Source organism: Brachycentrus maculatus, unplaced genomic scaffold (assembly GCF_059751285.1).
Source record: "Brachycentrus maculatus isolate JH-2025_06_01 unplaced genomic scaffold, ASM5975128v1 h1tg000465l, whole genome shotgun sequence".
Taxonomy (NCBI): Eukaryota; Metazoa; Arthropoda; class Insecta; order Trichoptera; family Brachycentridae; genus Brachycentrus; species Brachycentrus maculatus.
This window is the reverse complement of record NW_028281212.1, coordinates 353,180-372,234: the sequence shown is the minus strand read 5'-3', so window position 1 is coordinate 372,234 and position 19,055 is coordinate 353,180. Positions and strand designations below refer to the sequence as shown.

General features: G+C 30.9%; 1 protein-coding gene across 10 annotated transcripts in view; it reads right to left on the bottom strand.

Annotated features, from left to right (window-relative positions):
* The window catches only part of LOC148302291 (RNA-binding protein Musashi homolog Rbp6-like), a 462,089-nt gene that overhangs the window by 225,403 nt on the left and 217,631 nt on the right, over positions 1 to 19,055 (bottom strand). For 6 of the 10 annotated variants that reach the window (XM_088271829.1, XM_088271832.1, XM_088271828.1 and 3 more), the window contains exon 4: positions 8,292 to 8,363. The exons of the other annotated variants lie outside the window; for them this stretch is intronic. In XM_088271829.1, the coding sequence (XP_088127955.1) occupies positions 8,292 to 8,363 (72 nt within the window). The remainder of the gene's footprint in view (positions 1 to 8,291; positions 8,364 to 19,055) is intronic. 10 annotated transcript variants of the gene reach the window in all.

Below are 19,055 nucleotides of genomic sequence, written 5' to 3'. Positions count from 1 at the left end.
AATTAATTTAAAAAAAAGTTATTTCAATTGGTCTGGGTATTTTTTATGTATTTTTTTTACATCTATCTTCTCTGTCCCTACTATCCTTCATGCAGATAAGTTGCATTCTAAAATAGAGGCTTTGCGGGCTATTTCTTAAAATGAATACGAATATTTTTCTCAAATAAAAAACCATCTGCTAATATACTTTAACCGATAAATACATAAATAGGACGATTAATAAAAAAAAAACAATGAATTGAAACAGTTTTTTTAACTATACGATAATGACATTTAATTTGAGTTGGTCAATTTTGCAAAAACAGCATGATTGAGTAGCTAACGTAAAAGAAATGAGTACTAAAATACGTTAATTTAAAAAATAAGGTTGAACGAATTTTGACGACCATTTCAATAATAGAAAATAGTTTGAACTACATAGTTATTTATACCGATAATTATTTTGATGAAATAAACAGACGTGTTAGACAAAGGAAGGCATCATTACAATACATTCAAAGTAAGTTCAATATTGAACAATATTAAATAGCGTGTAACGACAGCGTTCGATCAACGTCTTAACTACAATTACAACGGGCAGCAATTTATTCGGCTCGTTGGACGGGATTTATTTCATCAGTGTAAATAATTGGGATCTTGTGAGGAATTTCACATTCATGAGTCCATACTCCGTGGAGTGGAATGTAAACATTGCCATTATTCGTGTCTTTAACAAATTAAATTCCGACTCACTTCCTTCTAGACGGTTCCCTGGCTCGACTTGGCCTACGGAGAGCCCGCTATAAGGTGAAAAGTTTCATTTCCCAAATTAAAACAAGGTGTCATAACTCAAAAGAAAAAAGGCTGATTTATAACTTAGGAGCTGATTTGGAGTTTTGTAAGTAGAACTTCCTCGGATAATTCAGTTACAGTTGGATTATCCATTATTTTTGCGTCTAGAAAACATTGAATAATTTATTGCTACCTTAGTAGAATTAAAACTGACTATGCACAGTGTCATCGAGCGTTGGCAACTAATAATGAGAGAGAAAAGATTACGCGAAAAGTATACTTTCAACATATTTTGTGAGAGTTTCTAGACAATAAACCATAATGGAAAAGAATATTTTCAACATATGTTATTTTGTGAGAATTTTTGATAATGAACGATGATGAAAAAGTATATTTTAATCATATTTTGTGAGAGTTTCTAGAAAAAAAAACTATAGTAGAAAGGTGTATTTTCAACAAACATTTATTTTGTGAGCTCTAGATAATGATGGAAAAGTATATTCTCAACATATTTTGTAAGAATTTCTAGACAATGACCTATAATGGAAAAGTACATTCTCAACATATGTATCCTGTTTACAGTTTAAAGATGAATGAAATGAAGCCCGTAATGAAAAAGTATATTCTCAACATATTTAGTGGGAATTTAAAAATAATAAACAATAATATTAAGATAATTTAATTCATTGTGACAGTTAAAAAAATACCCAGAAAACAAATTCTGTTTATTCAGTAATTAAATTCTCACCAATTTTCAGGAATATTTTACGGAAAGCTATTTTGTTGAAACGATTTGTAAATTCATAAAATAGAAAACACGAAAAAATGGTTTTATTTGCTATGGCGGGAAATTAATGAAACTCATTAAAATAACAACAGTGTCTGAACTTATCTTTCGGAATAAAGTTAATGAAAGTCCGTGGAAATAAAAGTGGTTAAGAGCCGTTTTGTCTGAAAATCTTTTTATAATGCTGTCTTTTGATATAAAGATGCGAAGAAATATAATGAGGGACGTGCCTGCGAATAAAATGTTTGTTTACTCTGATGTGGAATCTCGGAAGAGTAAAAACGTTTTCGAATAAAAATGTAATTGCAAAGACAGATATAAATTATTTTTCGCCAATATTTTTTAGTTCATTCCCTGTGTAAGCTTTGGAAGAAGATAAGGCTTAACGAATCAAAAGTGCTCAGGATCGTTTATTTTAAACATTATGAAGGAATATTTGCGCACACATTGCGATTTTTCATTCAGACATTTTTGTTTTAATTTTTTAATGCTATTTTAATATTACGTAGGAAAAGAACAGAGGTAACCTCACTTATTAATCAAGTAATTCCCAGGGGGGGTTTACTTTAAACATAATGAGAGAACATTTGCGCACACATTGCAATTTTTTTATGCAGACATTATTACAGTTATTTTAATACTAGATATTAAGTAGGAAGAGAACAGAAGTAACCTCACTTATTGACTAACTGATTCCCAGGGGGGGTTAGTAAATAACAGTATTTTTTTCACTCTTTATTCAATATTACCCTGGACTGCTACCTGAAGCGGAGGGCTGATCACCTTTTCTTTTTACACTGCGTTTATATGATGCAGTTCCCTATGCACCATTGGGGTGTGGATAAGGGTTTGAAATGAATAATTTTGTGATTAAAAATACCTTTTGGATTATGTGTTTATATACAAAGATTTCGATATATTTTTTTCTATGACTTAAAATAATATTAAATTTCATTCTATAAAAATTTCGTATGAAATACATTTTTAATACATTTCGGATGTAAACGAATTACATAATAAGTTTTAGTAATCCATCATGAAAACACAATAAACATGCCACACATAAATTATGTGTCGCATTGTTTGAATGTCTGACAAAAAATGGTTAAGCTAATGAATCCACAGCGCCGAATTGTGGTTTATTTCGCGCGAAATGTGCGTCCACGTGCTGATTTCGTAAAAGTTACAAACCGGCGGTTAAATTATTCGTTAACTGTAAAACAGTTGAAGTTAACGAGAATTCATTCCGCAGTTCGGTTTTTATCTTTTAAGGGTTATAATGATAATATTTAGCGTAATGTAATACTCGCATAATGATTGTGACCGTAATGGTGGCACATAAGGGCGATAATGGCGCGGACATTACAGCCAGGGCCGGCGGATGTGAAAGCGCTCGCCCGGACGCAGCAAGTCGGGGTGGATAGATACGGAGCTATCTGCTCGTAGCCTCGAAAGGTCACCATGATTGCTAAAGATTTTCGCACGGTTTTTCATTTTTAATAATTCTTCTTCTTCTAACCTTTATCTACACCCAATGGTGCATAGGGCACTGCATTTTATAAAAGCAGTGTTATCTTAATCGTTAAAACACGAAGGAAAAGTGATCAGTCTTACTCTTCCGGTACCAGTCCAGGGTTGTATTAAAACAACATTAGACTAAAAAATTACTAATATTTATTTTAACCATCTTAGGAATCAAATCCGGGACTTCTAGCATGGTGGCTTAGTGCACTAACCACTACAACATGGATGCGGAATTTTTAACCATAGTGGTTTATTTCTTTATTCGTAGATCAAAGCGCCCATTGTTGAAAAAAGTTGTCCTTTATTGGATTCGAACCTATAAAATCAAACTCAAAGTTTATGAATCTGACAACGTAACCAAAACCCGACTCATTGCTTTTGAAAGGGATTATGAAATTGGCATTTTAAAAAATGCCAATTTTATAATCTAAGACTGTTTGGTATGTAAAAGTATCCACAGTTAAATATTTTCACCAAAAAAATAATTTGTTTTGATCATATATTTAAATTAAATACATATATTTATTTATTCATTTTCGAAACATATTACACACATAAGACATATATATATAATATTCGCAATGAGTAATTTCTAACTATGAAACAATTTTACATGCATTAATTTTTATTCCAACTATGAAATGTCCATATACTATTTTATATGTTAAGAGTATAAAAAGAAATATCCGAATAATCCAATCATTTTTGTATATATTTTTGTCACATTCAATTTTGTAATATAAGTGCAATAATCTAATCTAAAACGACATGTTTTGTCATGTGTAGAAATTTGTGTAATAGTATATACATTTTTATTTTTGTTATTATATATATATATATATATATATATATATATATATATATAGTTATATATATATATATATATATATATATATATATATATATATATATATATATATAATAGTTTTCTCTTGAGTTGGTAGTCTATAAATTGCCAAAATCATTTTTTTTTCATTGGCAGTATTTATTATTTGCCTTTCTTAAGATATATATTTTTTAAAATCGCATATTATCTTTAATAAATTCCTCTAAATCTACGTGCGCCTGCAACTTTTCACATTTTCGAGCGCCGACGGGGGAAGAGTTAAGAACAGTCGAGCAATTTTCTCACAATTAAAAAGATCCGGGAATCCGCCAGGCTCCAATCTTATTTCGTTTCACGCCTCAACTTCACGAAACCTCATCTGGGAGAACAATCTCCGACGCATCAGGTGCGCGCTGGTGTGTGTGGCGCGCACACACGTCGCGCGTCGCCACCGCACACAGACGCGAGACGACGCAATTATAAACTTTAGCGACGCATCCGCCGCGCGGGGGGCGCTGTGGCGGACGCTTCCCAGCGCCGGATGATGGATCGCTACACCCTACCTACGCCACTACGCAGGGCCGGAATCAATATTATGTTATTTTATTATATTTGGGATTTTTACAGAGCAGTTACATAAATACATTTGCATTAATGAGTATCAAAAAACAGGTAATATTCCATTTACAAAATTTCACATATGTTATTGAATACATCTGTCCACCTCTGTAGTGTTATGGTTAGCGTGTTTAGCTACCATGCTGGATATCCTGGGTTCGATTCTCAGGGGGGGAGTTAAAATAAATACTGGTAATTTTTACACTCTAATATTTATTTAATACATATTACCCTTGACTGGTCACGTAAGTGCAGGAGTGATCACCTTGCCTTTATGTCAGTAACGATCAAGATAACGCTGCGTCAATACGATGCATTGCCTTATACAGCATTGGGTGTGATTAGGTGCGGACACGGGTTAAAAGAAGAAGAAGAATATAACATCATTCATCGTTCACTTTGTGTAATACCACTTTAATAAACACTTACTCTTGGAGTTGACGTTAGTAGCAATGGTGATTTCTACGGTAAGACTCTTAAACAAATCAGTAAGGCTGCAGCCATATCCGGATACCTCAGAAATTCAGTGTGAAGGAACAAACACATGAAAATTGAGAGTAAAATGACAATATACAAAATATATATTCGACCAATAGCCACTTACGGAATTGAGGCAAGAACAGATACTTCTAGAACAATATCTCGACTTTGAACCCCTGAAATGAGAACTCTCCGGTCTATAATTGGAAACACGTGACGAGACTGTGTAATAAACACTGATATCGAGGTGGGGAAGATATTGTGAAGTGAGGATGACAAAAAAGGCGAGACTGGAATGATATAAACAGAATGTCAGAAGACAGACTTCCACGTATCACTCTTCAAGGAAATCCCGAAGGACGTAAACCCCCAGGGAGACATCATAATGATGGAGATGATAACTGGCAGTCAAGAGCATAGACAGATCCTCAGGATCTACAGAAAGATGATGAAGGAGAAGAAGTAGAAGACTTGGTTGATTATGCATATCTTCAAACGCATGAAATTATTCAATTTTACATTATATTTCAAATAAAGTTATTTTAACATAAAAAACCTATTCGAGTATTAATATAAATAAGTATAAATAAATAATATGTAATATTCTGAGTACGTACAAATACTTGTCCACAAATCTGGATTATCTCCAATTAAAGGAGTTATTTTTCATATTATTTTTTGACGTTTTGACTTAGATTAAGAAGTATATGTAAGTTTGGGCAGTTTCTTTATACATACATATAAAGAAGTTCCAAGAATTTGAGTAATGTGGTTGTTAATCATGGGTACAATTGGTGAATGTTACACGTGTGTAAAGTGATCACACTATCATATTCTTCAGTAAATGCCCAGACTACTATATTCATCTTCATCTATGTTGGAATGTCAAAAAATAATATGAAAAACGATATATGTATTATTAATATTCTCTTAATAAACTACACCAGTTTCCAGGGATGAAAAATAAATTGAAGTATTCTACAAATATAGTAAACGAGTATATGTCCTCAAATAACAGCGTTTAATTCCTAGTTTTGCGAGTCTTGCTCCTACTGCCGGCCCAGCGCGCATTTCCTCAGTCCCGCGATAGATAAGTCTCCGTTGAATATGTATGGGGGACACAGACTCTGCAAATGCCGCCTTGTAATTGAATCGTAAGGCTTTATTAGCATACAGATTGTCTCTGATTCTTTCAACAACGCTGATGATGCGAGTTTCTTAACGGGACAGGAGTTATGGTTCACGGGGGTGAAATATCCCACTAGAATTGAGTGCTAGGGTGTATTATGACACCACAAATGAAATCCTTTGAAAATCAGAATTTGAAACAATTTTTTTTTATAAATGTATTATTTGTTGCTTGCATATTTGGTAGCAGCCAAAGATACACAAGGTTAATGATTGATATTTTTTTTCTTTTCATTATTATTTTTTCACCCATAAAGTTCACTCAATCTTCAGAGTGAACTTAAATAAGTTGAGATAATCTTTGTAATTGCGCTTTATTTAGCCTCATTAAAGTAGACGAGTGTTTCCAAGTCGACACATTACAACTTAAACCTGTTCGCGAATTCGAGTTGAAGTTTCAATGGAAGGTGCTGGGACTCGAGAATGTCTTCGCGGCTTCCAAATACCGTATTTGTATCAGCCAAAGATATGTTTCCAAACTATGTTAGCGGCAAACCTTAACTCGCGGCCAACTTTGGTCGCAAGGGAGGGGTTCCAAACCATACCCATTCCTACATCAGGATTCCACCCTAACAATGGAAATCCTTAATACCGAAAGAATCAAAAGTTCCGACAACCCTAAACGCCATCATATACAAACATCAAAAAGCAATTTTTATAGAACTTCAATAAAAAAATCAGCAAAAAGGTATACATTAAATAAATATAAAATAACGTTTAGTAAAAAGAGCTAGTTATTCTATTTTAAATGCATAAAATGTATATATATATATATATGTATATGTATATATATATATATATATATATATATATATATATATATATATATTTATATATATATACATATATATATATATATATATATATATATATATATATATATATATATATATATATATATATATACATATATATATATATATATATATATATATATATATATATATATATATATATATATATATATATATATATATATTATATATATATATATATATATATATATATATATATATATATATATATATATATATATATATATATATATATATATATATATATATATATATATATATATATATATATATATATATATATATATATATATATATATATATATATATATATATATATATATATATATATATATATACATATAAATATACATATATATATACACACACAAAAATCAAATATCTAATACGAATATACTGCAATTGTCATACAAATACTATAAAAAATGTTGGTTCAATAAAAGTTATGTTTTACGATAAATAAATTTTCAAGGAAATAAAGCATTGGAAGCCTCAGCAAAAAACAACGCAGCGATAACAAAACATCAAACACACACAACAATGAGATTGATAAAAGGACGACACGTACAAACAAGCATAGAGGAATATGACAAAATAAAACACAAAATCAATTAATTAAAATAAAAAACAGTTTCAATTTTATATTCGTAACTATAAAGCTGGAAGATGAGTCGAATACCGTAGAGAGGAGAATAAATATGGGTTACTCGAGTGAATCACGAATTAAATGAAGGAAAACATATTTGGAATTATTGTCATCGCGCAGCTCAAAAGAAAAAAGAAATGGCTAGGCTGAATAAATGTGTATATCGTCGTACTTCTTTTGCTGTGTGGAGTTATGTACGAGTGAAATACAGACCCCGACCTAAGTCTCCTATCTGCCGAATTATACGGCCACCAATAACTTTGTTCTGCAAAACCTCGTCCCGACAAAGTTCAGACTAATCTTACTTATAAAAATAAACTTTTGCATTAGTTGTGTTCTAGAACCGTTTGGTTACCATTTCGCGAAACTTACTTAAATGCTCGTAAATGTCGAACGGAAAGGGATGTTATTTGATAAATTCGAGCGTTGCAATTCTCCCCTTTTTTGGTAAACGTTAGCGACTTCCGAAAATAAATTAAATATGAAGCTCAAAGTGGTGCTGCGCATGCAGCGATACAGAATAATAAATTAATTTTAGTCATGCAAACGGTATGAAATGTTATATTCAAAAGGATTGTAAGTACCGGCAAGAATAAACATATAATGCGGTACTGATAAATTAAAAATAATATTTACCAGATCGTTTTGGTACACGGACGTAGTGGATGATGTCCAAGGATGACTTGACGAGATGAAAGTCGCCAAGTCCTGGAGGAAAAGCGGTGAGTATGAGACAAGGATCGGAAACGCGACATGAATGTTGTTATTCACTAGTGAGGTTATCAGAAATGAAAATATCTCGATTATATTTCTGGCACGGAATAAATTGCCGTGAAAACGAAGCGCTCCACTTCGATAAGGCGACATAGAAATGTTGTGACAGCTCATTCTAACCGCATATAGGTAGATGATTAATTAACTCGAAGCACAACGACGGTTTTCTCAGTAAATCGTTCGTCTACAATAATTCATTCAGATACTTACATGATGCGGGGCATATTGTACCAGGTGTGTTATACAATATGGAGAAATCTCCAGATTCCAATCAAAATAATCGAAGAGCCTTATCTATATTGAATTTCATATTTCATATCCATGCAAATTCGTCCAGGATCGGACTTGAACCTATAAATAAATCTAAGCAATTTATTTTAAGCGCTAAACCAAGAAAACAGTTCAAGTAGACATCTAAGTATGATTAAAGACTACTCTTAAACATTTAATTAAAGCATCGAGGTTGCTTTATGTGTACAAACTGACGTATACAAGTCCGTTTAGTAAACGGAAAATCTCTTCTCTTAATGCGAATCATTATGGACGTCCTCGCATACATATATCCAGTATCTAGATTCGATAAGGAACCCAAGGAGTAGAACACAACTGTAGGCGGGAATGGGGAATCCTTTGAAGCGGTTTTCTTAGGAATATCGAACATGGTGTGGTGAGCAACCCTTTCATCCTCTTTATGTACATATATTTGAGTAGCTGCGATATTCACTATGAGTTTCATTTTCAATGCAAAATACATATCAGCGCAGTAGTTCGTAATTATTGAAACTTTATATTTATAAGACCATTTTCAGGGAAAGTTTCAAGAGATAAGGATTATGGTTATTGCTTTTTAAACAACTGTTAAACCACAAATTTGTAGAATTTGTACTTCAGTAAATCTCGAAAAGCAATCAGATAAAAAAAAACTAATTCATTTAAGATGTAATACAAAATTCAGGAATTGACTACGCAGAAACGATAAGTATTGGATTTATTTAGATCATTGATTATGAGAATGTTATGAGGTTATAAATAGGAAATGCATATAACTATAAAGATGTGAAGTTAAATATGATGAACAAAATAATAATTTTAAAATTTTTATTTACTTTGATTATTTTAATTTTAATTTTTCGGTTGACCGTTCTCTATTGATATAGTTAATTTATTGATAAAAAGAGAATTATGTACACAACAAAAAAAGTTCTGTAATTGATGAGCGCGATTAATGTATATTGTTTTTCGTATTTAATAGGGTAGATAGAACTTGGACACCTCAAAATGAAAAGAAATACAGTTTTATTGCTACAAATTAGCTGTCTCGCCGAAGGTGCCCAATAGAGCCCTAAGGCTGCACCAACAAGCCGCCCATCTTAACAGGCGGGGGCGGGAGGAGGAAGGAGGGCGGCCGAGGGGGGTAGACCTACGAGTGATTGTGCGACAATCGATCGACAGACAAATGCCATTTAGATATTTGACTTGAATAAGGGGTTGACTGCGGACTGAGATGTTTCATTGCCATGTTAGAATGAAAATGATTTTATTTAGGTTGAAATATCGGGTGAAACGTTTTATTTTAAAACGCTATGGTACCTTTTGACAGAAAACATTTTTTTTTATAAATCAAAAAAATATATAATATCTTGGATATTGAAAGCAATGTTAACTTTGTGGTAAGACAATGTAACACTCTCCTTATTATTCACTTTATGTAATACTTCTTAAAAGTGATTTTTTAAGTTGTATTACATAAAGTAGTTTAAAAGTAGTACTTAAAAGTAGTTTTAAGTGGTATTACACAAAATGAACGATGAATGATAAGAATAATTAAAATGTATTAGTTCGTTAATGAAATAAATATTTGATCACATTAAATCAGATAACATATAGTATATTAAGTACACGTAGTCAAAGTAAGTTTTCCGATACTCGAAACAAATACACATAATTCCTTTACTACCTACCCCTTGATCGCATAAAACGTACGATCCCAATTATCCGTCACGGGCCAGCGGCGATCGAAACTTCTTTCATTATCTCCCGACCGATAATAAAACTGTATGGAAAAATGCCGAAGAGAAACAATTTTGAATACAGTGCGTAGAAAATTGCTAACCCCGATATCATCCCCCTGTCCAATCTAGGCTATTAATATAAATCGACACGAAATAAATAGCGTCCAATTTAGTCCGGGAGGAAAATCTTGGACCGTTCTCGGAGCGGGGATGGGACATTAGACGTAACGATCTCTCCAATCGGTGATTGGAATTTTTCCTCTATCTCCAGACAACGGAGAGAAATCGGCGCGAAAGAAATGCCGAAGATCGAAAGGACAGATGAAAAGGGCGAAGTTCGGTGGCACGATAAGATATAGGGCTATGGGTACTCGCACTTCTGGGGCCGCAACGCTAAATATACTCGAGTAATACATGAAACATGTTTTTACAAAAAAAAAACAAAACATGAATCAAACAATATAATGGGAAAGACTGTCAAATTTTGACCTAAGGAACATTTTTGACAACTTGTTCATTCCTTTGAATCGACCATTTTTAATTCCTCAGATTTTTTTTAGTAAGCAACAAATTTCAAATAGAGGAATATTTTTGACAATTTATTCTTTGCTTTAAACTGACCATTCTTAACTTCACAATATATTTAAGAAAATAACAAATTTCAACTATGGAAACATATTAGATAACGTATCCGTTGCTTTTAATCGACCATTATTGATTCCCCGGATTTTCAAGGAAATTGGAAATGATGCAAAAAGTGAGAATTTTACCTAACATTAAAAATGAATTAAATTATAGTAATAAAACACACAAAAAGCGTAACGAGATTTATGATGTATAAAGGAATTCCATAATGTTTAGTAGTGTGGTTATCACTCATGGTTAGATTGGTGAACGTTATACGTGTGTGCTACAAAATGATCGCCTAACCAGTGAATAAAAAATCACAAGTCTTGTTAATACCCAAACTGTCATATTCTTCTTCATTAATGTTGAGGTGTGACGGGTTTTTATTTTTACCTAACCAATGTGAAGAATATTTATTTAATACTGAGATTTGAATAAAAATGATGTGAACATTTTTTTACCAGCGTTTAGTTATGAAAGCAAGTGAAACCATCCTATTTTACAACACTAACCATAACTTATATCACTTTAAAACGAGTGGAGTCTTAATAATAGTAAAAAATTTAACAAATCAAACATCTTTTGTCAGAATATACAGGCGCTATCACACCACAAAAGCGTACAAATAAAACAAAGTCGAGGGATTTGATTTGTTTGTTAGCGAATAAATTTAAGCAAAATGTAAAACTAGTTTTTAGAAAATATGTTTTCATACAATCAAAAAATAAAATGGGCTCTGTGAATTATAAATTTTTATGGGTTTTAAAGAAGTGTCGAAAAAGTACAAAACTAAGATCGTAGAATAAAATAAGGTAGTAAAAATGGTAGTCGATTGGATATCCGCCGTTTGATATCGGTAGAAAATCCCACGGCGACTGAATTAAGGGTAAGATATCTGGGGAAATCAGATGTGCCTGAACTCTTTGACACGGAGCGACATACCTTGGGACTCCTGATTGACCGGTTCTCATCCTCTTAAACGGCATTTACGGATTACTGCTTGGACAGTCCGCCGGTAGACGGCGATTAACTGCATCTGACGCAGACTTAAATATAATGACTTAAAATTTGAAAGAAAACCTAATGTTTGTCCCCCGAGATCTTGCATTACACGTGAAAGAAAAAATATGCAATTATGTTGAAATCTCAAAATGGATGTACGTCTGGGCTTACGACCTGTAAAAGGCTGATTTAAGTAATCACTTTTTACACGTGTAACATTCATAATTCTACTCATGATTGATAACTACTACTTCTAGTGCTACTATCACGACGTTTCCCTATAGCCTTAGATCGAATGAAATGCCACATACTGACATACACTTCTAGCTTCTTTCATGTTTAAACATAGTCGTACATGTCCATCGATTACGTAAATTTTTGACACTACCAAATTTTAGATTGTAATTCAGCTGGTCGTCTAGCCGTTTTTGACCGTCCTCGTTCTGTTCTACCGTTCTTCGAGCTCTGTTTTCGTTAAAAATCACCATAATCATTTTAAACGTAATAACTACATATATATATATTTATATATATATAAATATATATATATATATATATATATATATATATATATATATATATATATATATATATATATATATATATATATATATATATATATATATATATATATATATATATATTGTATATATATATATATATATATATATATATATATATATATATATATATATATATATATATATATATATATATATATATATATATATATATATACATAATATATATAATATATCAATTGTAATACTGAACATGTAATGAAAACAATTTTCTTATCCGATTAAAACAAGACAAGAAAAACGTGTTCTTTTCACGTCGATTCTTTTTTATATTTATTTCTCTTAGCGCCGTTATATTTCAGCGAATACACTTTAAAATTGCCAGATAAATATTGTGAAAAACCTATTTGTTTTTTTCCCAATAGATATAAGGTAAAGGTAAAGAAGATATCCGAAATTTAGGAGAGCAGACGGCTAGTATAAGTTTGCATTAACAAATAGTGCGAGCCCCCAAGGCGGAGCACAAAGGTGCACATTTAAAAGATAGATGGAGCTATTCCGTTAATTCTGTTATCGGCCGCGGGCGCTATCGCCCCTTAAGCCGGCCCTGCCGTATGCGGGACACAGACTAGAGCAGGGATGGCATGGTAAAATTTAGGAATTTCGTATATTTAATAATATTTTTGTCCCTTTGCCTTTAAAATATTGTGTTTTTTATTTGATATTTTTTGTTGTTGTTTACAAAATGTGTTAATATAAATAAATGGATAAAGACATTAGAGAAGATATTGTTTTACACATATACACATAATTTTATAATATATACAAATGGTTTAGTTACGCAACAACATAAACACACACACACACACATGTATATATATATATATATATATATATATATATATATATATATAATTATATATATATATATATATATATATATATATATATATATATATATATATATATATATATATTATATATATATATATATATATATATATATATATATATATATATATATATATATATATATATATATATATATATATATATATATATATATATATATATATATATATATATATATATATATAAATATATATAAATTTATATATATATATATATATATATATATATATATATATATATATATATATATATATATATATATATATATATATATATATATATATATATATATATATATATATATATTTAAATATGTACACACACCAATAGATCTACAATAGAAAAATAGATGGGTTGTTTACGGTATACTATTTGAGTCGACCTAGAGGTAGTATTTTACGAAAATGCCGCTTTATAAATTATCAAGATTTTCTGTTATTAAAATAACTTAAAAGTACTTAAAAGCTATACATAGTTATATAATGCAACGTGATAGACATTTGCTTTTATTATTTTGGAGCATTTAAAGTAGAAATCTAATTAAGTTTAAACTGGATTCCATATATAAACCACACTTTTAATATAAGCATAATATTAATAAAAACATAATTAAGTGTCTAAAACGATAAGCTATGATATTAATTTAAAATAAAATAATTTTGGATGACTCTTTAAAATTAAAATAAATAAATATTTCTGCACCAGTCTTTTCAGCTTACACAAGTCCTAGAAATGTAAATTAAGTCGTGACAAATTAGGGTATAAAACTAAGAACAACAGAAACAAAGTTCGATATGCTGTCGCATCGCTTGGACCCCAAACCGACTTCTGTTATCTACTTAACTTCTGTTTTGACTTGAGTGACACTTATTATACCTTGTACTACGAATATTCGCATATCTCATTCTACAATAGATTTGTTGAAATTATTTGACTGAATAATATCATACAATTAAGATTAAAATATTAATCCTTCTAAAGCTTTAGGTAAACTGACTACATTATACAATGTTCTTAACCTTTTTCATCCGGTGCTAAAATAAAACCCGCATCCTGGTGTTGGGTAGTCACTACACAATAAAAAATGGCGATTTAAAATTGGAAAAATACGGACATTCATGGTTAATCCCCTTAATTAATTATAATTAAATTTAATATTAAAAATTATAATAGTTTAGATTTTTTGCTAAAAACATTAAAAACCTATCTGACAACGCTCACGGAACAAGCATTGGTCCACTCTTGTCGGAAGCTCGAAAGCTACTTCCGCGGCATGCCGCTAGCCCGCTAGCTAGCCAGAGAACATTGAGCTTTGAGCTCCTCACGCGAATATGTATAGTGTAGCGGTTCCCGCACACTTTTCACGCGCTGTTTATACGCGGATTTGTTTCCGATATTCACAAAATACCTCCGATGTACCCGATAAATTCTGATTATTATTAATATTATTTTTGAAATCAATGCGTATATATATTATTACCTATAATCTTAGCCTTGTATTTAGTATATTTATAGTGGTATTTTGGTTATAAGAAGCGATGTGTATAAGGTACACAACACCGGGAAGGGAGGGTTTACGTTTTTTGTGCTTAATTTATTTCCAAATTGTCACATAATGTTGATATGGGTACTTCAGGGTGTGCATGAGATTTTTTCAACAAAATTTAAAACGTGGCGGTGTCGTTGATTAAATAAGTAGAAACCAATAAGTAAACAACAATTTCCTTTAAATAAGACATTTTCACGCAGACCTATTTGGCGCAAAGCAGCCCTTCGTTACGCTAGTAAAAGCAACCGATCCAATATCAAATATATTTGATTATCCAAAACAATTAATTTTGTGCATAACTTTGGGATAGCTGCCAATTTCAATCATGTAGTTTATGCGAGTAATTGGAAAACAATATAGGTATTTAGGTAGGTACACTCACGTGAAGGCATATAACATTCTGTAATGTATAGAGATATTGTTTAGATAATTTCCCAGAAAAATTCCATCAATTTAAGATAATAAGCTTGATTATCCAAGACAATAATTTTGTGCATAACTTTGTGCATACTTTGGGTTAGATGCCAATTTCAATTATTTAGTATATGCGGGTAATTTAAAAACAAAAAAAGGTTTGTCGGTTTATGAACGTTAAAGTATTCAAGTAATTTTTTTTATTTTTATATTTAGGTACAAGTCACAATAGACCTAATATGGTCTCAGTGACATAAGGGATGCAAGATCCCTTGACTCCAAAAAAAGGTATTATATAAATAAACTTCCAGAAAAATTTCATCACTTTAATGTGTAGAAATATTTTTGATTATCTATGACAAATTTTGTGCATTATTTGGGATAGATGCCAATTTGAATCATAAAGTATTAACGAGTAATTAGAAAACAATTTAAGTATATGATCATTTAGGTATTTCATGTTTTATTATATATTTAGGTTTTACGTGGACAAGTTTTCAGAAAAATACCATTGCCTGAATAGTTAATAATATTTGACCATCCAAGACAATTATATTGTGCATTACTTGGGACAGATGCCAATTTCAACAATTTTGTTTATGCGAGTAATTGAAAAAAATAATATAGATAAGTAGGTATGCGCACATGAAGGTATATGGCATAATAAAATGTATTAAGGTATTTTGTAGATAAGATTCCAGAAAAATTCCGGCACTTTAAGACATATTCAAAATTTACATATTTTATTAAACAACCCTTGCTATAAAAGTGTAAGATATGTGCACCATCATCCATGTGCCTTTTGCTTGGAAAAACAATTTTAATACGTGATTTACGTTTCAATTTCGAGATCGAATTATGTAAAAGGTCGTACATTATCTGGAAGGTTATAGTTATGTCCAATTCCAGGCAGAAAATGGGTTCATTCGGTGAATTATTCAACGCTAAACAGTATGAGGGGATAGAACAAAAAATAAAAACAAGGAATTCGAACCTTCAGGAGGCTTGAATTTTTTCCCTTTTTTTCCATAGTAATTAATATTTTGTTTTGTAAACTTTACCGAAGATATAAGTTAAATCTCGTTTAATGTACGTAGACATTTTGAGAGTTTGCTGTTAAAAATTAGTCTGAACTGGAAATCATTTAAAATATTAATGCTGTGGATGATAATTGCGTATAATCTTGATGAATAATGATATTACCATGCTCTCGCGGAATTCGGTATAAACCGGCATTTGCAAATCTTGGGCCTTTATGTTCGCTCAAAAAGGCGTATAAAATCGTTTTTTCCCATTTTCATGACGTCTTTAGAAGAGTTTCGAACATTTAAGTCGGCAAATAAATCTTAAAAGGAGCGCCATAAAGTATTTTATCTCCTTTATTCATACTGAGAATGATTTTCATACAAAAAATAGGCGGTAACTTGATAAGTTTTAGTACCGCGCGTGTTGGAACCATCACCCTTCTTTACAAAGAATTACTCACAGAGTATATGTGTGCCGATATAAATTCAATGAAAACTCCAAGCCTCGAAACATAGCATACAGAAAAGTGTGCTTATCAATTTTGATAAGCAAAATAATACCTACATTCTGTCTCATTACTTTCGATTCAAAATGAAAGTTGTTTTTACATAAAAAAACATTAATAATAAAAAAAAAACATCAGAGGATACACTATTACGGAAAAAAAATATTGCGACGAACCATATGAGGTTTTTAGTTGGAAGTCTGAGTATTGCAAAGCTTACGAACTGGCATTATCGGATGGCAGCATTGTGAGCCAAAATTCAATCAAAATAACAAAATACAAAAGGAATTCAACACAACAGTTTATGTACGATAAAACCTCCGTCTCAGTTAAGACACGCATAATTTAAATTGATATATCATCCGTAGTGTGAATAATACAGTGTCTAATTATTCACGAACTACTAAAAATAAATATCACTAATTACGAAACTATGCAACATTTGAATTAAGCAAGCAACAGATGCCTAGAATATTGAGCTATTTTACTGCAATTGTTTCATAAACTCCAAAGTTACGATACAAATATATTTATGAAAATGAAACACTAACTTATGATATTTGAAATCAATTCAATGGACGGAATTGGGTGTTAGAATTGAAATCAAATCGGTTTGAATACCGCCACATTATGGAATGTCAATATAGGTAGTGAACGTATATATGGTACTTGTGTGCTTTAAATACAGAATCAAAATGTAATTGAATTTTATTTATAATATGTATATTAATTTCACAATAAATGTATTTACATGTCAGATTCGATTCTATTTTATAACATCATTCCCATTTTCAAACACGTGCCATTTAGACTCACATAAAAAAACATTACATTGAAATATTTGTATGTATAATAAACTCACAAATAATTATCTTTGATAAATCTAGACAAACGAATGAACAAATAGTTTGAATTTAATATTTATTCCAAACTCAATTTTATGCATAATACATTATTTACAAGGCAAAAAATGAGAAATAATATTACGAATTGATTTAAATTAAAATTTTGTCCAAAATAATTTACTAATATAACAAAATTCAATAATGCTTCCTGAAGGTCAAAAAAAGTTTCTTACTTTCAAATTGAAAAAAGTCATTATAAATCCCCCTTGACGAGGTGCCTATTAGTATAAATAGTTATATTAATCACATGTGATCTACTTACTCCGAGCCTGTTTTTGCGGTGACGTCGTAGATAGGGTGGCCCGATAGCGCGAAATGGCGGCGCGAAAATAGCATTATTAACCTCCAGAGCATAATACATGTGCACCGAACGCCAGATATGATAATCATTATGGAAATCCTACCTCACACTTCGCGGTGCTGAGCTAGCCTCGAGTCCGCTTAACCTGAGTGCCTGTATTATAAAATGATTAGCCGGGTAAGAACTGGGAATTCATTTCTTTTTTCATGTCTTTGGGAGCTACTCAGATAGTTATTCAAATTATCCAGCAATGATTTGTGGCTGAGAGATAGTATCCTTTACTTTTATAGTATCCTTTTACTTTGAGATTTGGTTTCTTCATCTGGCTATTTGTGTGTCGGACCTTTATTGAAACACTTTAATTTTTATGGCTATCAATAAATTTATTTATATAGTTACCAAATTACAGAAAAATTAAAAAAATATTAGAAAATCTATGATGTATAAAGCTTTTTCCAACCGAACTTAAGTGAAATTCATTTATGATTAGTTCAAATACATTTAATAGGAGAGATGGTGTGAAATAACATTTAAATATAAGGATACGCATGTAAACATCAAGAGAATATATATTATCTGTTTTTTTTTGTTGGTTTATACTACACGAATTTTTTTTGAGGAGTATGTTGCAAGATGAAAACGTAAAAAATGGTTACGGAACGTATGTACAGAAGCCAATGAAGTTGTATTTTTTCATTAAAAAAAGGTGAAAAAGTATAAATGGACACATATTTATGAAAAACATCTAAAAATTATTAAAGAATAACAGGTTTATTTGGTTTTATTCATTAAAAAATATTTATATTTTTTTCACAACAAGGAGACGTTTTATTTTAAACATTTTCAAATCTT